The sequence below is a fragment of the Cucurbitaria berberidis genome (assembly GCF_010015615.1).
Source record: "Cucurbitaria berberidis CBS 394.84 unplaced genomic scaffold K460scaffold_4, whole genome shotgun sequence".
Taxonomy (NCBI): domain Eukaryota; kingdom Fungi; phylum Ascomycota; class Dothideomycetes; order Pleosporales; family Cucurbitariaceae; genus Cucurbitaria; species Cucurbitaria berberidis.
Genome location: NW_024468938.1, coordinates 2,879,061 through 2,898,332, shown reverse-complemented (window position 1 = coordinate 2,898,332; position 19,272 = coordinate 2,879,061). Strand labels below are relative to the sequence as shown.

The window sequence follows — 19,272 nt, the reverse complement described above, 5'->3', positions numbered from 1 at the left end:
GTCCGCCCGTACCGAGTATAGCCTACCGAGTATGGCCGATGCTGGGGACTGGACTGCATCGACACGTCTCGTCCCAACGGCCCTCTTACGTACACACACATTTGCGCTGACTTGGCTGCATTGGAAGGATTCCCCTTGGCGAGCTTGACGACAACTTCGGATTTGTCCTGTTCACGAGTGCATAGCTAGTCGTGTTAGCGTCTGATCGGCAGCACTGCTCAGTGGTGGAAAGAAGCAGTGTTGATCCTGCTTCTCTCAAATCGACAGTGTCCCCCTGATCAGCCTCAACAAATTATGTCGAGCATAGTCGGATATCTTGGTCCTGCAGGTACAGAGTTATTCTCTGTAATCTCTTGCCTCAAGTTCCTTTTCTAATCGACCAAGTCTACGGTAAGTGCCATAGCCTAATCACCATCAAGACGCGTCTTTGACCATGACATTACATTTGAAGAGCTGTCTATTTTATTTACCATCCTTTCTACCCATACCATTCCGCAACCCTCGTCTCGGTCGTAAAGAAGGATACCCGTTGGGCACATGCGCCGGGTCATTTCCATTCTCGGTGAGCTTCCTCCATAGCTCTCCAACACTCGCTCTCCTCGCTGGTAGCATGCTATATTGAAGGCTGTACAGATTGCGGCGATGTATAGGCGGCACAAACTGCCCCGAGGCCAGGTTCAACAAAACCCTAGGCGAGAAGTAGTGTTTCCGTATGCGATCACCAAGCTCGAAGTAGGGCTGAAACATTGCGCGGAGTGAGAGCGGTACTGACTGTTCAATATTAGTACAGAGTTGGCAAGTGCGAGACAGGTGACAATCTCACCTTTAGCAGCACGTAAGCAGTGGGCGCTGAGTTCGAGGCACCTTTAATGCGAGACTTGACATCACCATTCGTATGCTTCAATTCAAAGCAGATGCCACCTGAGCACGTTAGCGAAGAAATGAAATCCATGACGCGGATACGTACCAGGCAGTCGCCCCGGATCCTTGAGCCGTAACATTAACGCAAACAATGGAAAGTGGTTCAGACACGCCAGGCCCATCTCCAGCCCGGCCTTGAGTCCAATAACAGCAATTCTTGCACTTGCAAACGTCAGGTAGAAGACAAACACCGTCGGAAGTAGGAAGAACTGTAACGTGAAGAAAATGGTGCCCAGAAGCAGCTGGTCCAAGTCGTAGTCGCACGAGTCGATTCGATTGCGGAGCACGTTGCGTTTCTTGCCCCGAAATAAGTGGAAGAGGGAGATAATGATGGTGAGCTGCCAGTTGAATATGCGCGCGGATGCGATGTAGAAGGAGTAGATGTGGAGCGTCAGTAGAGATACGAGGTCCGAAAAGATGGAGATGGGCATCGTGGCACCAGCGAAAGCTGAGAAGCCAATGATCTGTATAAGCATGGGCAGGTGCGGTCGAAGGAGCAATATACACCCTGCATTCGGTCAGCTAACTATCTCTCAATCGCAATTTACTTCTGTACACGTACCAGCCCAGTAGTCAATTACCCAGAGGAACAAGTCTCCCAGGAACTCGGCTAGCTCGGTGTTCAACTTCAAACCACCAGGCCATCCCATAAGCCAAGATATCATGCGTCGCAATCCTTCGACCGACCAAGTACTGAAGACAGTCTCGACCTGAGCTGCCACGAAAGAAGCGTTCTCGATGATGTAAGAACCCAAGGCAATGCCCATGATGACATCGTTCGCAACCAGCCAAAGACTATTATAGAAGCGGATGTACTCGGGGTGGCTATTTGTGATGCTCTCCCAATTGGCCTTCCTCTTGCGCAAGGTGAGATATTGAATAGGCCAGTAGCAGGACTGCTGCAGCCGGATGTCAATCTGCTGTGCTGTAGCCGATATGTCCTTTAATGCAGGCGAGCCAGATGATCCGGGTTGCCAGTGTAGAAACCGCAGGACTGCCTCTCCCATAATGCGTTGAGTGATGAGACCAATAACGAAGAGTTGTGCGATCACGGGCCAGACCCAAGTCCCAAGAACGTAGCTGAGTGCAATGTAGAGGTAATCCCAGAGATCGTTTGCGGATTCCACCACTCGCTCACTAACACTCAAGGCGCGCTTCATGCGCCTGCTGATCGTTCCAATGTTTTTCTGGAGAAGGGTATTCAATTCATGCGAACAGTTTACCTGCTCGATAAGCATTGGCAGCGCCAGTTCCTTTTGCGTTGGCGGATGCGAGATGACCTTATGGAGCTTTAGCTTTTCGACGAGCTTCTTTCTCCTTTCCCGCTCCTTGTCCTCAGCCACCTCCAGCTCTTCAAAGGCTGCATCCCATTCTACGACCCTTGTCTTGTCTCCCAGAGCGAGCGATATGGGCTGCAGCGAGAGATACTGCATGCGCGTAGGGTGTGGTCGGTCGTAGATGATGACTTGCGTGGTTATAAGCGTATCGGCGGGGTGGTGTAGACGCGGGAGGCGGACCGAAGGTTCAGTATAGACGGCGGTGAAATTCGTATCGAAATGGTCGGGTGGTGACTTTGGGTTCACGCAGCCCAAGATATGAAGGGAAGAATGGCCACATCGTTGCAGCAATTCTTGGATATCGTGCGCACTATGTCGCAGTAATGTGCCTACGACCAGCGCGTTCTCAACGTGTCGTAGCTGCCAACGTCAGCTATGCACTCGACACCACCTCTCATGCCAAACACACCTCCACATCTTGTAGCACGGCTACTACAAAGACGTCTGATTCCGAGTTTTTAAACCCCACGAGCACAGCCGGCGAGGGACCTCTTGGCGCATCAGATGGCCAAAATATGCGCATCAACCCATTGCGTGTGACCATGTCAACATCCTGCTACCCCGCTAGAACGAGCCGCGACGTTTGAGCTGCTCGCGTGCAGAGGTGCCGCCGCCTGTGAGCCGTGGGTGCTGTACAAGTCAGTTTGCATGTCCTGGTGTTCTTGCTTGACCTCGACTCACCAGGTCCGTCTCTTGCGCCGCAATGCGCGTGACGGGTAGTATCAAGAGGAAGAAGAAGACCGACAGCACCGCAAATGCCTTTGCAGCTCTTGTAACGACTCCGTGGTCCCAGGCGAATATGGCCAGCTCGTATAGGCGAGTGACGAGGTCCCAGCGCGCAGTCGAGTACCCCGCGACGAAGATTCCAATAGTCACAATGGAGAAGGCGTGCATCTACTATTGTTCGACAGGACTTTAGCTAGCAGCAAGGTGGAACGGAGGCCTTTCGATAGCTATGTTCCTTGGGCGTCAATTGCGAAGGGAGCAGAATGTGGCATTGGTACATGGCGCAAGATGCATCGACGAGCGATGGATGAGCAACAAACATGCAGGTGTTCGCGTACGTGGAGCCCTGGAGAGTCCCAACGCTAGTCCCGGAACCGGCCTAGCGCTTCCCTCGAGCATGCAGCCCAGCCAGATGTGAGTGTCGACACCAGGAAAGACACTTGAACACTGTAGTCACCGACGCGCATCAACGTTCCATGCATCCATCGTCGCGTAGCAGTAGGTTGCGATTCTCAGTGTTGACTTTCCAATATTGCAATTCCAGTTTGTCTGCACTAACCAATCAGCGCACGCTAATCCACAAGATCCAACATGCAGTATTCGAGGTGGGCACAGCCAGGTGGTCCATCAGATGACTCTGGACAGAGCTTCAACAGGCAGAGGTAATGTACAAGTGATGCGAATTGCACAACTCTATTCACAACTGCGCCGAGCGTATCTTGGAGGAGGCGCTTTGTTCACGCTGATTGGCTAGCGCGTCGCGTCGCTTGAACTTTCCGTTCACTCTGGCTCCAGCTTCTGTCTCTAGCTTCCTGCTTTCATTACTTCAACAACGTACATCTCCTCAACTTTACTGATACCCTTTAGACTGTTTGGAGCTGCTCTTCGCGACTTTGCACAGGGTCCTGTTAATTACAGCGACGGCATGGCTATCTGCCAGTTCTATCAACGTGGCGCCTGCCGATTTGGAGGTAGGAGATCCCGCTATCCCCAAGATATGTCGCTCACGTGTCACAGAGAGTTGCAAGAATGAACACCCCGGAAGCCAGCGAGATGCAAATCGCACTTCTGGTGGCGGCGGCTTTGGGGGAGGTTCCAACAACAACCGCTTTGGCGGCTTCGCGAGTGGAGACCGCTACCGCCCTAGTCAGTCGTCAGGCGGAACATTTGGAAGTATGTACCGACTCTTTACACACAAATCGATATGTTCTACTCTTGAATCTTCACATGCACGACATCATGCTATTATCCGGAGCTTTACAGTGTCTAACTTTCTCTAGGTAGCCGGGATCCAAAGACGTTGCCTTACCACTTAGATAAGACGGACATCAATAATGATCTCACAGGGCAGCGCCCAATATATCCATTATCATGCTACGGCCCCGGACGGGATGCTCCACGCCAACTCATCGAAGGGCCCGTTGAGATCAGCCCTGAAGAGCTTCGCTTGCGCTTTTACACCCTGCGAGCCGCGGGCAATGAACCCACAGCTGTAAGCATGATTTTAGGTTCCCTATTCCATAGCTAACCAGAGAGTAGCAACAAGAAGAGAGTGCGCTTAGCGAGAAAATGCAGCAACAGGTCAAGGCGATACTCGACGATGTCGATGGCGCCATCCGCTATGTGGAAGAGGGTGCCAATGTCCACCCAAACAGGATCGATGTTGCGAAAGGAGACGCTCCATCGGGTGTACCAGCAAGCGCTTCAGCCACTCAATCTAGCTCGAGTTCAAATCCATTCTTGAAAGCACCAGCAAATGCTTTCACAACCGGAGCTACTGCACAAATAGCATCGTTCGGACAGGCGACGACGCCAGGATTTGGTCGGCCAGCGTTTGGCCAGCCCTCTAATCCAGCGCAAACTACATCACCCTTCGGCCAGGCCTCGAATCCGGCGCAAACCACATCAGCTTTCGGTCAGGCCTCGAATCCCGGACAAACGACATCAGCTTTTGGTCAGGCCTCGAATCCCGGGCAAACTACATCAGCTTTCGGCCAGCCTTCAAATCCAGGACAAGCTACATCAGCTTTCGGCCAAGCCTCAAATCCAGGACAAAACGCCTCGCCTTTTGGTACGGCCTCGACTCCAGGCCAGAAGCCATCTCCCTTTGGACAGCCATCAGCATTAGGTGGATCTGCTGGGTTTGGAAAGCCTGCCTTCGGCGCTTCTGGATTCGGCCAAGCATCGATGCCAGGCTCCGGGAGTGCATTCGGGCAAGCAAGCAACCCGGGCCAAGGGTCGGCGTTTGGGCAGGCCTCATCTCCTGGTACAACTTCTGCCTTCGGCCAGTCTAACGCATTAGGACAGAAACCGAGTCCCTTTACTAATCCAGGTTTTGGCAAGAGTGCTTTCGGGCAGCCTTCGCAGCCCAGCTCCAATGCCTCGCCGTTCGGCCAACAAGCTCAGTCGAGCACTTCGCCGTTCGGTCAGCAGGCGCAGTCGGGTCCATCTCCTCTCGGCCAACAAGCACCGCAAGGGGCTCAGACATCAGCATTCGGTCAACAAACGCAGCCAGCAAATCCGTTTCTTCAGGGCCAGAGCCAACAATTAGCCGGTCAAGCAGCTCCTTTTGGTGGCGCTGCATCGCCTTTCGGCACACAACCCCAAAGCACTCCAGCACCACCCTCGAATCCGTTCCAGAAGGCACAAGGAGCAACGCCAAGTATATCAGCGGCACCATCACAATCCGGTGCGCAAGCAGCCTCTCCCTTTGCACGTGCGTCAGTGGCTCCCGCGCCAGCTGGCGATGGAAAAGTTGATCCCAAAGAGCGGTTCAAAGAGGGCAAACCGGAGGAGTACGAGGGTGAGCATGGTAGGATATTGGAGGAGATTTACAAGCGGGTCGGCCAGCTTGGACGGTTCAACGACGACGAAGAGATCCCGCTGGTACCGCCGAAGTGCGAGTGGTAAGAAAGTGACTATTCGCATTGCATGAGACATACACTAACTTCGCGTTTCCACCATTTAGGATCGTGCCGATTTCGCTGCTCTAAGTCAAGGTCTCTCCAGTGTATGATTCTGAGCCCGGGTGGAAGTATTATAACTGCATATACGGCGTTTGACGAATAGTCACAGGAAGTAAGATTTGAGGATGGCATGTGAACGTGGATTGAATGGACCATTATCCCAAACCTTAGGCTCTCGATAATCCCTTGGTGAAGATGCGTGCTTCCATACAGGTTATCCTCTTTCCCATTGGCTCTCGATAAACATCTCCATCTGTATTCTAGACCCAAGCAATTCTTGGACGATACGATCAATACGATCGCCTAAGCAGATATGCGTATACAAACGAAGACCAAGTGATATAAATGCGACTTGCCAAGCTCTATGCGAAGTTGTTGTCAGTCTGCACACCCGCGCCCGTCTCCTTCCCATCCACACTTCCATTCGCATAGACATCAACAACGCCAACCTTCCTCCGACTCTCAACAAGCGCCGTGATCAATGCGACTGTGATCTTCCACCCTGCCCGTAATTTCTCGTCGCTGCTACTCAGATCCGGGACGTGGAGAAATGCGACTGGTCTCTCGTCTTTCTTGATAGAGTAGTAGTGTGCGAGAGAGTGATAGTAGATGACTAGATACGGCGATTTAGTTTCCGTCTCACGTGAGTGCATTGCGCATTTTTGAAAGTCACCTACATCCACACAAGAAATTCCCCGCATCAGAGCTCAGTCTGACATCCGGCGCTCCCTCGACTACCAAGTCGTGGTCGTTGACAGAAGGAGATGAACCAAGATTCGTTTTCCAGCGCGCTAGCACGTCCGCTGTATCGAAAGTAGTCTTTAGCACATTCGGAAAACGTGAAGATGGCAAGTCCCTTTCCGCACGCACGTCCTCGAATTTCTCACCATCCACGTCGGCGATCTTGGCATACCCTCTTCCATGGGCGCCTTCTTCGAGGGCGAAGTAATTCCGGCTTGCGGCTAAGCCGATATGCAGGATTACATCGGGCACGGGGTAGAGTGGGTTGGCCGGGGGTAAGAGAGCGGGGATTAGGTCCACGACGGTGTTGTATCCTACGCGAATGGGTTCGGGGTGCACGTGGATGTGTATTGGCGTTGGATTTTCGGGAGTTGCGGGAATTAGGGCGGGGAGAGTTGATGCAATGTCCCAGGACGAATTTCGGGGGAATTGTGCTAGGAATGGCTTGGTTGTGTGTTAACTAGGAAGTATGAAGGGGAAGAGATTGTTTTGGGGAGGGTGTTTGACAGGATAAAGATGGAAATAGAGAAGAGTTGCAAAATTGAACCGTTGTTTTGATAACGGATCCACTGAAACATCACGTGAACTTCATACACAGGACAAGAGGACAGAGATATAACGTACACCAAAACCAGTGACTAGCACTGTGACCGGCTTCTCGACCTTCTCTGACGGAGGCTGCCTCGCAGCATATGGGATGGACGGCATTGATTGCCAGGCCTATCAAGCTAGGAGCTGCCAGATACCGATCACCGAGGGGTATATGAGCTATCAAGTCATTAGCCACGTGTTTGTAGGGCAGCGTATCCGAATTGAGCTTTTCTGTGTTCCAACTGTCTTGCTGCAGGAACGTCATCGGTCAGTACGACGGTCGCATGGAGTTGCCGGATCTTGATATCTACTCGCAAACAACGACTTTGTACATGATGGACAGAGCACACTTACGCCGCTCACTTCGCAAGAGTACACACCTTCAGGTAGAACAATATCGAAGCATCAGTATCATCATGCTAGGAGCATGGATGATGATGTCGTCCAGGTAGCTCGGCTTGGACTGGTCCGAATCGGCTACTCCACAAAAAGCGCGCATCGAAAGCTGTCTATTGATAGCTCTTGTTTCTCCAATTCCGAGTCGTCTCCGCGAGCTACTTTCCCCACATCGACACCCCGCATTCTTGCAGGCAAGACAGCCTGAAGTTCTCCAAGGCTTGCAGAAAGCCAAGGAAGCTGTTCAAGATGGCTGGCATCGGCTAGTGCACCGCAGATGCGCGGAATTTCGTTACTTTCCCGAAGCTTGGAATTGGAATAGGGTTCACAGATGCGACGGCGACTACTACACAGCGCCGAAGTGAAGTGCCGTCAGCTATTCGAGTAAACGTGTCATGCGTCATCGATAAAGGTTGTCGGATGAGGAACAATGTGAGTGCAAAGAGCCGCAGTCACGCTTGACGACGGTTACCTACCATCCCAAGTTCCAGTATGTTCATAGCTTGTTACTGAGGACTGACATTGTCTTAGCAAGTCCCTACGCCTTACCCCAACTGTGTATCGTAGATGGCTCCATTACGATGGCATCCACGACCTCCACATCGAAACCCTTCTCCCTCGCGATCGTTGGCGGTGGCATATCTGGCCTCACACTCGCCATCACCCTCCTCCAATACGACGTTCCCCTCACAATCTATGAAGCTGCGTCTTCGTTCGGCGAAATAGGTGCAGGCGTAGCCTTCGGACCCAATGCTGGACGTGCAATGGAGCTCATGTCTCGCAAAATATATGACGCCTTCATGAAGTGCAAAACGGGCAATGTTTGGGAAGCACACCACAACAGTTGGTTTACGATACGCGTGGGAGATGCGCGGAAGGCGGGCAAAGATGGATACGTCAAGGAGGGAGAGAAGGTGGGGGATGCCTTGTTCGAGATTCCGTTGACAAGTGGAGGCGGGAGGGGAGGCGTGTACAGGGCGCACTTTTTGGATGAGCTGGTCAAAGACGTACCGGAAGGTGTGGCCAAGTTTAATAAGCGGCTCGTTGAGCTGAATGAAGCGCAAGATGGCTCAGGAGACATGGTACTGCACTTTGCAGACGGGACAACAGCACAACACAGCGCGGTGATAGGATGCGACGGCATCAAATCGAAGACTAGGACATGGCTGCTGGGAAAGGACGACCACGCTGCGAGGGCTGTCTTCTCCGGAAAATACGCTTACCGGGGGCTGATACCTATGGACGAGGCGGTCGAATTGCTTGGTGAGGAAGTCGCGCAAAACAGCCAATTGTTCCTGGGCTACTACGGTCACCTCCTTACATTTCCAATACAACATGGCAAGACGATGAATGTCGTTGCATTCAGCTCCCGTGACACCTGGAACGACGACAAATGGGTCGTCGCCACCTCGAAAGAACAAATGGAAGCCGACTTCGCGGAGTGGGGACCGCATGTCCAAAAGATTGTTGGTGCTATGCAGAAACCAGACATCTGGGCGTTGTTCAACCACCTGCCCTGCAGTACCTACACCAAAGGCCGCGTATGTCTGCTCGGTGATGCAGCGCATGCGACGACTCCACACCAAGGCGCCGGCGCTGGCATGTGTATAGAGGACTCGTACATTCTAGCTAACTTGGTGAAAGAAGCAAGTAGGGTTGAGGAGTTGGAAAAGGCATTTTTTGCGTTCGATGCTGTCAGGAGGGAACGAACGCAGAAGCTTGTAAAGACAAGCAAGGAGGCAGGCATGTTGTACGATTTCGAACTCTTAGGCGATGACTTGGATACAATTCAGGACAACCTCTTGAATAGAATGGGCTGGATTTGGAACGTCGATCTTGAAAAGCAGCTCAACCAAGCGAAGAAGATCTTCTTTAGTGAAGATAAGACGAGGATAATATGACCAAGAGTTTCGTAAACGCCAATTTCGATTATACTCTATACCATCCCGTTTCCTTACCATGCGTCTATAATGCAATGCAATGCGTGTTGTTGTGCTAGTCCATAACATCATCTCTCAAGGTAAAGAGTTCCTTCAGTACATCGTCCGTCTTCGCGCGAATGGCATTATGGTACATCATATTCGTGACAAACGGCTTGCACCCTTTGATGGTACTTGCTGTTTCCATGCTCAGATGATAGTCGACGTACATGTCGTCCAAGTATACAGCTGCATACGTGGGGACTTCATTTTTGCGCAATTGCTCTTCGTCGTAGAGTCTCGGCCAATTCTTCTCTTCCGCGAGTAGATGTCCCACGGCCTTCATCTTGATGAGCTCGGGGTAGCATTCAAACATGACTAGATTTTGAAGGGAAAGAGTTAACATGTATGTCTCATTTAAAGTGTAAACAGGGAAAGGGGTGAGCATACAGGGATAGATCATCTCGCCTGTGAAGAAGACGGGCTTATGGGTATCTAGATGCTGCAACGAGAATTCCGGGAAGTTCTTCAGCAGCCGCTCAGCCGACCAATTTGCTGCTTCGCCTTCTCCCTGGCAATACAGCGGCTCGTGCAACAAAGCGTAGATGACATTCGTGTCCCAGCTCTGCGCTTGCTCTATCGCCAACACGGTTGGTCGCGTCAGGTGTCCGAATTGGCTGAGATCTGTGTCAGCCCGAAGGACAAGGTTGTGAACAGTATCGAAACCACCGTGCGCGCCGAAGAAGAGTCCAAGCTGCTGGAAGCGCCTCGCGCTGAGATACCCTTCGCCGCCCTGGACGCGGACGGTCGTGTCGCCGAATCTGCTCAGCAGCTTAATCACTCGTTTGACACGGTCGATATCCTCGGGATATTTGGCGTAGTACTCTTCATTTCTTTGCTTGACGCGCGTGTATTGGCGTGTGTATATCTCATCCGGATTACTCCTCAGCGGCGGTAAACCACCGAAAAGAAACGCTTCCTTGACGCCTTCAGGGTAGAAAGAGAGATACGTTGTACAGCAAAAGCCGCCGAAGGATTGGCCCATTATTGACCATTTCTTCTTGTCCTCGGGGTAATCTGCTGTAAGGGCTTTACGGATGGCTTCGCAGTCTTTTACGATGCTGTCTGCACGGAAGGATTTCATGTATTCCGCTTGAACTTTCTCGTCGCCTCGCAATTGCAAACTACTTTGACTGATGGCCGTCGACAGCCCAGTACCTAAAGACAGAGGTCAAATTTAGTACATATGTACCATATGTCTTGAACATATACACTACATACCGCGTTGGTCTAGCATCAACACTTGATAGCCTTTATCTAGAATGGTTTGCGTCCAGGACACGTGCTGTGGGCTGGCACATTCGAAGCCGGGACCACCTTGAAGGTAGATGAACCATGGCAACTGTGACTTTTTGACATCGATTTCGCCCTTTGGACTGTAATCGGCGGGCTTTTCAGCCTTGAGGGCGGAGCGGGCGAACAGTTGGATGGTGCCTGAGGTGGGGTTGGCTGCATGGAGGTTGCCAAGTCAGCAAAGCAACTCTAAACCAATTGGTATCCCGCTATAACTCTGGTTCGACGATGATATATATTCATGAGGCTATATTAATATTAATGTAGCTGGAGACCACGTACCATAATCACGAGGCACTTCGAAGAAGTGCTCTGTTATCTTGAGCTTGCCTGGGTCAGGTCAGCCAAGATGCCCAAGAAATGATCGGAAGCTATTGAATATACCAGGTGCCAAGTGGCTTCTCTGTTCGAGGATCTTTGCTGCTTGTATCATCTTGGTGAAAGACATTGGTAGTAAGTAGTTTGAAGTACCGTGATGGGTGGGTGGGAAGGTTCATGGGTTTATCGATAAGACCCCTTAAGTCCGTAAGATCTCCGAAGGATCTATTCCGCTGACACAAAATGCAACAGGACGTAATTCATTCGCCAAACTCCAAAATTACACCAACTCAGCTCATTCACAGTAGCCCATTGATAATCTGACGTTTGGTTCGTCTGTTTTATTCGGGCGAGGCGTATGTATTGTGCTGCTAAGTTGTTGAAAATTCCCAGCGACTGAGGGGTAAATCGAACGAAATCTTCAATCAAGCAATTCAGAAGGCGAATTAACGACTTAAAATCGCTTTAAGGTTTTCGTTGCTTAGATTTCCACGTCATATAACATGGCGAAGGACAAGAAGAAAGCAGTAGCGGGAGGCAAAGCGGCCGTGAAAGCAGCCAAGGCTGCAAAGCAAGAAAAGAAGGCTGGCAAGAAAGACAAAAAGGTGGCGTCGAAGACTCAAGAGATCGACTCAGATGCTGAAGAGGTGGATCTCGATGCCGTATTAGCACAGTATGCGAAAGAGCAGGAACAGTACCACGCGATCACGGAAGTAGCAAGCGAGCCACCATCAGCGAGGACATCGGGTACAATCATTGCAAGCCCTGCGACCGAGAATGAGCTGTTTCTATTCGGCGGAGAGTACTTCAACGGTGCGACTGCAAAGTTCTTCAACGATCTGCTCATATACAACATCAAGCAGGATTCGTGGAAGAAAGTCACGAGTCCGAACTCACCGCTGCCACGGTCAGGACACGCCTGGTGTAGGGCTGCAAATACGAAGGACATATATCTCTTTGGTGGCGAATTCAGTTCCCCAAAGCAGGGGACCTTCTATCACTACAACGACTTTTGGCGTTTGGACCCGATGAACAGAGAGTGGACGCGAGTTGAGGGCAAGAGTAAGACAGCTGCTCCCCCAGCTCGAAGTGGACATCGTATGGTGAGTTTCAAGCAGTATATCATTCTGTTCGGAGGCTTCCAAGACACATCAGCTACGACGAAGTATCTGAACGACCTATGGATTTACGACTGCATAAACTTTGCATGGCACACGCCAAAGCTCCAGGCAGCACGTGCAGTCCCAGATGCACGATCAAGCTTCACACTGCTACCGCACGAACAAGGCGCTGTTATCTACGGTGGATACTCCCGTGTCAAAGCTGTTGCAGGCGGAAAGCAACAGCAGCAACAAAAAGGGAAGAAGGGCGGGGGCGGAGGCGGACCAGCCTCGCGTATGGTGCTCAAACCAAAGGTTCACGACGACACTTGGTTCTTGCGTATCACACCTCCGCCTGCCGATCAGCCTTCAACAACACTCCCAACAGTGTCTTGGGAGAAGCGCAAAAAGCCTGCAAATGCTCCAAACCCGCCGCGTGCAGGTGCTACGATGGCTTACCACAAGGGTAGAGGTGTGCTATTTGGCGGCGTACACGATGTCGAAGAGAGCGAAGAAGGGATAGATTCTGAGTTCTTCAATCAACTGTTTGTTTGGAACGTTGAGCGAAACCGATACATGCCACTCACTCTCCGCCGACCGAAGACGAACGCAAACAAGAAAGCTGCGCAGCAAGCGAACATTAACCGCCGAGACCGTGGCAAGGCTGCAGAAGAAGAGCTTCTTGCCAACCTCAAGGCACTTGAAATGAAAGCCGGAGTCCAAACGGCGGCAGACTCGGATGACGAAGCGGAAAAAGCAAAAGAAGAGGAAGAAGAGGAGGAAGCACGTCCGGAAAAGCCACGCATATTCGAGTACCCCCATCCACGATTCAACGCCGCACTTACCGTGCAAGCTGACACGCTATACATCTACGGCGGCACCTTCGAAAAGGGCGACCGCGAATTCACCTTCGACGAGCTATGGTCCGTCAATCTAAACCACCTCGATGGCGTGACGGAGATCTTCAAACGCGAGCTAGAAGACTGGCAAGGCAGCGAAGATGAAGCTGACTCGGACGATGAAGACGATGAGGACGACTCAGAAGAGGACGAAGACGAAGACGAAAAGAGCACACCCACTTCAACAGCGCCAACGAGCGTCACAGACTCCCCGCTCGTCGTCCCCTCAAAGGCAACTCCCGAGGACGATCTCGGAAACCAGGAAGAAATCTCCGCACTCACAGATACCCTTCCCCATCCCCGTCCATTTGAATCCCTCCGCGAATTTTACGCTCGCACATCAGAGCAGTGGCAGAACATCATTCTGGACGAGCTCACTCAAGGATCAAAGATCAGCCCGAGGAGCCCGAAGGAGATCAAGAAGATGGCTTTTGAGCGTGCGGAGGAGAAGTGGTGGGATTGCAGGGAGGAGATTCGTGCGTTGGAGGACGAGCAGGAAGCCGCGGGGATTGGAGAGGTGGTTAGTTTGGCTGATAAGGAGGGTGCTGGTGGGGTGGGCAGAAGGAGGTAGTTGGCGATAAAATCTAATTCGCCGTTACGTGATCGAGTCAACAAGTGCGTATGTAAAAATCGAAGTTGCATATTTCTACACAATCACCATAATTGGGTCATTAACTCGGGCAACGCTACACTTGATAAACAGGCTGTAAGACCTCACGCCAGGCCATACATAGTATACTTCCATTCTACATGATGGCCTCCACCACCTCTGAAACCCAGTCCAATTGCACAGCACTGACACCTCTCGCCCATGCCTTACCAGTAAACAGAAACTCGTTGAACACAATCGCCTCCACCTTTCGTCCGAACAGCACCGAGCTTGGATGAATCGCTACCGTCTGATTCCCAATCAGTGTCTTGTAGCTGCCGTCAGGCATCATACGCGCAGTGTTGTGAATGAAGCCACGTAGCATACACTCCAGTATCGCCTGACTCCTAGCCTCCGACGGAGCCGAGTCGGACTGAGTGTCGTCCTTCGACAGGAGCTTGAGTTGCATACACTGCTGCTGTAGCTGTTTCCTGATATTCATAACATTCTGCATAGCTCGATGCGAGACAAAATGCTTCTCGCACCAAACCTTGCGATCCGTTCGTTCTTCAGCATAACGTTGCACTGTAACAAGCAGTGTTAGGTGGTCGCCCTCTCGGCGGTAGAGTTCGCGCCTCGCTTCTTCCGCTTCCTCCTTGCGCTCTTCAGTCACTAAGTTCAGGAAGACATTCTCCACGCTGAGCGCTGAGATGATATCGATAGCGTCTAGCAAGCAATCGCGTTCAGGCTTTGCTGCTTCTACTAGCACTCTACCGAGTGTAGGCGTGAGTGGGAATTTGGCGATTTTCAGGCCCTGGTCGCTGATGGTGCCAGTATCTGTGAGTGCCTGTAAGTGCAGGAGTTGTAATAATGCTTTTTCCATAGCCTCCCTTGGTGGTCGGTCTAGGAATGGAAAATTGAGCACGTCGTCCACGCCGCGCGCTTTCATCGTCAATATCGATTGAGAAAGGTCGCAACGCAGTATCTCGGGGATTGTTCGCTCCTCCATGGTATTGTAACCGTCTTCGGTGTATAGACGGTAGCACTGGCCTGGCGCCTCACGACCGGCTCGGCCCTTGCGCTGTATAGCTGCAGACTTTGAGATGGGCTTCACAAGCAATGATTCTAGGCCTAGGCGGTTACGAAACTGCTTGATTTTGGACTTGCCGCAGTCAACCACAAACCGTACGCCGGGCACAGTGACTGAGGTTTCCGCAATGTTGGTGGCAAGAATCACCTTCCGCGTACGAAAAGGTGTCGACTGAAATATGCGCTGCTGCGCATGTTGAGGAAGCGCCGCAAACAACGGGAGTGCGAGAAGCTGCTCATAACGTTAGCGCAATCCATGTGACTATGGCTATGCGACAAGAAAGCTGATTCGCCTTGATATACTACCACGGTATATAAAGCTAGGAAATTCCGCAGCTCACTAACCTTTGGTACGTCTTTATCCATGCCTTCCGCATAATCGTTGACTAACTTCTCGAGTCCCTCGATGGTGTCCTGCCCCGTCAGGAAAACGAGGATATCGCCAGGGAGAGGCTCTTTGTAGTGTATTTGGAATATGATCTTCAGTGCTGATTCGACCCAATCTTGTGTCGGCTGAGGAAGATAGACCGTCTTGACAGGATATTGCCGACCTTCCACGAAACAGGTTGATATGCGACCAGGCTTCACTTGCATAGCACCACCTTCTTGCGTCTGTGCTCCTCCTTTTTGGGCAATTGGGTTCTTGGCGCCCTGCTCTTGTTTTGAGGAAGTCTGACCATCTTCAAAGAAAGTCACAAGGCTCTCCACATCAGCAGTTGCGCTCATAACAATCACCCTGAGAGGGTGGGTTCGAGTGCTTTTCCCTCCAGTTTCTACCCCGGAGACCAGGTTTCGCAGAAATCCAAGGATCAGGTCAACATTAACGCTTCTTTCGTGCACCTCATCCACCACGACCGCGCTATACTGTGACATAATCGGGTCTCTGAGCATCTCCTGGAGCAGCATACCCTCGGTCAGGAACTTGACTTTCGTGTTCGGTCCCGTTGCATTGTCGAAACGCACGCTGTAGCCAACCTTGGCCACAGGACTTTGACTACCCATAAAGCTGCCCATCTCTTCCGCCACTCGGCGTGCCAAGGAAATCGCCGCAACCCTTCGCGGCTGGGTTATGGCGATACATTTCGTACACCAGGGCTCGTTCATTAAGAATTGGGGCACTTGTGTCGATTTTCCAGAACCCGTCTCTCCGGTTAGCACCAGGATGTTGTTCTTTTTTAGTGCTGCCTTGATAGCGCTCGCCTGTGGCCAGATTGGGAGGGCTTTGCGAACGGGTAACAGTTCATCGCGCTTTCTTAACAAATGAGGCGGCAAGCTTTGGCCGCGATCAGAGTGCTGACGGTGGCGAGAGGTTTTGTTGCTTGGCTGGCTCGGCTGGCTCGCTCCATGGCTTGATCTAGGTGCTTGAGGTGACGATTCCGGCTTTTGACGTTTGAGGGGTTTCTCGGATAGTCCATTTGAAGTTTGAGTGCCATCCTTGGGGGCTTTGGAGCTACTCGTGTTCCTAGGTGTTGTGGCTGCTGCATCATTCGAAGTTTTGAGTTTCACGGGCTGTTCATCTCTCTTGTCTTCTATACTGTTTGGTGGGCCGGCTCGTTTCCTCTTGGTCCCATTTTTCGGCTCGAACGACTGCTTTTCTACCGACTGCGTCGTAGGCTTGCTGCTCTTTTCCTTCGACATTCTCGTCGATAAGTTGGCGTTCGCGCGGCATTCAATGCGCCGCGAACTTTTTACGAGGCCTCGAAATCTTTACCGGTATCGATAAGAAAACACGCTATCCATAACAGGCAAGGCCGATATTTCCCGTGCACCTGTCCATGGGTGCAACCCCACATAAGTGGTCTCCACGACAGGGCGGAGAAAGGCACATTCACTGAATCCCTTCGTGTTTTCGGGACTTACTAGCCCGCGCGCTACACTGTATGATGCCTGATCGTCGCCCCCGCCGAGGGCAACTACGAGCTAAACAGTCATCAACCGGCAATTTATCCAGTAATGTAACGTGCAGACAGAAATGACCAGAACTAGGAAAATGTTGTCCAGGTCGAAAATTGTTTAAAATGGGCGCCATGCCCGTAGTTGGCAGAACTCAAGCCCACCATGCTATCAGTCCTTTCATGGGGTAGAGCCCTGTTTCTTCTGTCTGTTGTGTCGCCCAGTGTCGAAAGCAAGATCAACCGCAAATCTATTATTCAGCAGTACAACCTCAAGCTGAACCAGTCGCACCCATACAGCCCGGTACAAGTTGGAAATGGCAATTTCGCTTTTGGCGTTGACATCACGGGCCTGCAGACCTTTCTGCCACACAACACGCTCTCGTCGTGGGGATGGCACAACTCTTCCTTGCCATCGACACCAAACCAGACTTCCCCAGCGGACTACACTGGCGTTGAGTGGTGGACTCATGGTCGTCTAGTTAATTATGAGCAACCGAACCCGGCGGAGAAGGAAATCAGTCAATGGATGATAGCGAACCCGCATCGCATCAATCTGGGAAGAGTCGGACTGTGGTTCGGAGGCATCAAGGGAGGAAATATTAGTGAGAGGCAACTGAGTGCAAGATGCCAAGAACTTGATCTCTGGGAAGGGGCTGTCACTTCGTCATTCTCCATAGATGGCGCAGAGGTTCACATCACAACTATCGCGAGTCCCAAGACAGATACTGTAGCGGTGAAGATATCATCCACATTGGTGAGGACTGCAGGCTTAGGGGTATTTTTCGACTTCCCATATGCAAGCGGGAAGAACAAATTCGACACGCCATTTGTTGGGTTGTTCAATGCTACATCCAATCATACTACCTCTATCGAGTACAGGGAAAGGGCAGCTTCGATCACGCACACGCTGGATGCGACGACCTATGTCGCCGATATCGCTTGGGAAGGCTATGCCCGAATCTCACGACTTCATGATGATGAACACAAGTATATCCTGGCTACTAGTCAAAACTCAGAGACTCTTTCATTCACGATAACGTACGCTCCTCAACTGGGACACAAGTCTAGTACCGTTGAAACTATTAAGGACGAAGCCGCAGTTTGGTGGTCAGACTATTGGACAAATGGAGCCTTCATCTCACTCCCCACTGCAACCAACTCCTCTGCAAACGAGCTTCAACGCCGCATTGTCCTGTCGCAATACCTACTCGCCGTGAACGGAGCCGGTAAAGACCCCACGCAAGAGTCCGGCCTTGTGAACAATGGCTGTACGTAACGTCCCCCTACGAACTGCATGTGACACGCACACTAACTTCGTACACCGAAATTTAGGGTACGGCAAATTTCATATGGAGATGGTCTTCTGGGTAAGTGTCCGTGTGCAAACTGCATGTGAAACATGAACTGACTTTGTACTTCCCTTACTCAGCACCTCACTCACTGGATGTTCTGGGGTAAATGGGATCTCTACAATCGCAGCATTGGCGTCTACGAGCGGTTCCTGCCAAGCAGTTTCGGGCGCGCAAGGAAGCAGGGCTACGAGGGTGCACGAATCGGCAAGATGAGCGATCCGAGCGGTCGTTCCGCGCCTGGCGAGATCAACAGCTTGCTCATCTGGCAGCAACCGCACCCGATGTACTTCGCTGAGATGGAATATCGAGCTTTCCCGACTGAAAAGACGCTCAAGAAATGGGACCACATCTTGACAGGCGTTGCAGACTTCATGGCCAGCTATGCGTGGTGGAATTCAACAAAACACCAATACGATCTCGGACCACCCATGTACCCTGTCTCCGAAAACACGAATCCAAACCAGACAGTGAACCCAACTTTCGAGCTCGCGTACTGGCGCTTCGGTCTTGATGTTGCTAAGAAGTGGCAGACCAGGCAAAACAAATCCGCGCCGGTGCGCTGGACCCACGTGCGAGACAACCTTGCTCCCTTCCCTACAGAAGACGGTGCTTATGTGATATACGAAGGCATACCAAATATGTGGTCCACTCCCAAATACACCGAGGATCATCCAGGACTGCTCGGAATCTACGGCTGGCTACCGCCAGACCCCCGTCTCAACATGACCACCTTCAACAACACAATCGCCAAGATACACCAAACCTGGAACTTTCCTTTCTCCTATGGATGGGATTTTCCGCTACTGGCTATCACCGAAGCGAGGAGGGGTGACGCTGAGCGCGCTGTACAGCAGCTGCTTGACGTTAACAACGCATTTGATGAGGTGGGCATGCCGGTTGGTGGGACGAGAGTTCCTACACCGTATTTTCCGAGTGCTGCGGGCTTGTTGCTGGCGGTTGCTATGATGGCGGGTGGATGGGACGGATTCGTAGGTCCGGTTTGGCCGGCAGGCTGGGAGGTCGAGAGTGAGGGGTTCGTTCGTGGAATGTAGAGCCGCTGGTGGGGGTACTCGCAGTTGA

The 19,272-nt window shown here is 51.7% G+C and overlaps 9 protein-coding genes across 9 annotated transcripts; 4 read left to right on the top strand and 5 right to left on the bottom strand.

The window, feature by feature from the left end:
- Positions 1–451: 451 nt before the first annotated feature.
- On the bottom strand, positions 452–3,279 carry K460DRAFT_368574 (Gpi1-domain-containing protein). The gene is made up of 6 exons (XM_040933805.1): positions 2,940–3,279; positions 2,668–2,888; positions 1,484–2,618; positions 968–1,429; positions 824–921; positions 452–771 (listed from the first exon to the last, which is right to left on the bottom strand). The coding sequence occupies exons 2-6, from the start codon at positions 2,800–2,802 to the stop codon at positions 463–465; spliced, it is 2,139 nt and encodes a 712-aa protein (XP_040786283.1). The 5' UTR covers positions 2,803–2,888; positions 2,940–3,279; the 3' UTR covers positions 452–462.
- On the bottom strand, positions 2,823–3,152 carry K460DRAFT_289621 (uncharacterized protein; the record flags this gene model as incomplete). The annotated part of the gene is made up of 2 exons (XM_040929135.1): positions 2,823–2,888; positions 2,940–3,152. 2 exons carry the CDS (start codon positions 3,150–3,152, stop codon positions 2,823–2,825), a joined length of 279 nt encoding a protein of 92 aa, XP_040786284.1.
- Positions 3,280–3,783: 504 nt separating the features above from the next.
- Positions 3,784–6,071, top strand: K460DRAFT_149965 (uncharacterized protein). The gene is made up of 6 exons (XM_040926809.1): positions 3,784–3,955; positions 4,002–4,157; positions 4,265–4,476; positions 4,524–4,865; positions 4,944–5,890; positions 5,953–6,071. Exons 1-6 carry the CDS (start codon positions 3,910–3,912, stop codon positions 5,975–5,977), a joined length of 1,728 nt encoding a protein of 575 aa, XP_040786282.1. The 5' UTR covers positions 3,784–3,909; the 3' UTR covers positions 5,978–6,071.
- Positions 6,072–6,209: 138 nt separating this feature from the next.
- On the bottom strand, positions 6,210–7,722 carry K460DRAFT_149953 (peptidase C15, pyroglutamyl peptidase I-like protein). Its single transcript, XM_040926808.1, has 4 exons — positions 7,637–7,722; positions 7,316–7,459; positions 6,628–7,135; positions 6,210–6,563 (listed from the first exon to the last, which is right to left on the bottom strand). The coding sequence occupies exons 2-4, from the start codon at positions 7,397–7,399 to the stop codon at positions 6,313–6,315; spliced, it is 843 nt and encodes a 280-aa protein (XP_040786281.1). The 5' UTR covers positions 7,400–7,459; positions 7,637–7,722; the 3' UTR covers positions 6,210–6,312.
- Positions 7,723–8,049: 327 nt separating this feature from the next.
- On the top strand, positions 8,050–9,795 carry K460DRAFT_149913 (mannitol 1-phosphate dehydrogenase). Its single transcript, XM_040926807.1, has 2 exons — positions 8,050–8,110; positions 8,210–9,795. The coding sequence occupies exon 2, from the start codon at positions 8,260–8,262 to the stop codon at positions 9,577–9,579; it is 1,320 nt and encodes a 439-aa protein (XP_040786280.1). The 5' UTR covers positions 8,050–8,110; positions 8,210–8,259; the 3' UTR covers positions 9,580–9,795.
- Positions 9,674–11,383, bottom strand: K460DRAFT_289799 (alpha/beta-hydrolase; the record flags this gene model as incomplete). Its single annotated transcript, XM_040929143.1, has 5 exons — positions 9,674–9,975; positions 10,048–10,815; positions 10,879–11,106; positions 11,233–11,280; positions 11,335–11,383. 5 exons carry the CDS (start codon positions 11,381–11,383, stop codon positions 9,674–9,676), a joined length of 1,395 nt encoding a protein of 464 aa, XP_040786279.1.
- A 138-nt stretch (positions 11,384–11,521) lies between these two features.
- On the top strand, positions 11,522–14,152 carry K460DRAFT_368568 (kelch repeats protein-like protein). The gene has a single exon (XM_040933804.1). The coding sequence runs from the start codon at positions 11,772–11,774 to the stop codon at positions 13,836–13,838; it is 2,067 nt and encodes a 688-aa protein (XP_040786278.1). The 5' UTR covers positions 11,522–11,771; the 3' UTR covers positions 13,839–14,152.
- On the bottom strand, positions 14,014–16,738 carry K460DRAFT_378784 (pre-mRNA-splicing factor ATP-dependent RNA helicase PRP16; the record flags this gene model as incomplete). Its single annotated transcript, XM_040935106.1, has 3 exons — positions 14,014–15,177; positions 15,291–16,568; positions 16,715–16,738. The coding sequence occupies 3 exons, from the start codon at positions 16,736–16,738 to the stop codon at positions 14,014–14,016; spliced, it is 2,466 nt and encodes an 821-aa protein (XP_040786277.1).
- A 265-nt stretch (positions 16,739–17,003) lies between these two features.
- On the top strand, positions 17,004–19,244 carry K460DRAFT_287797 (uncharacterized protein; the record flags this gene model as incomplete). Its single annotated transcript, XM_040928999.1, has 3 exons — positions 17,004–18,108; positions 18,173–18,207; positions 18,270–19,244. 3 exons carry the CDS (start codon positions 17,004–17,006, stop codon positions 19,242–19,244), a joined length of 2,115 nt encoding a protein of 704 aa, XP_040786276.1.
- Between the last annotated feature and the right edge of the window lie 28 nt (positions 19,245–19,272).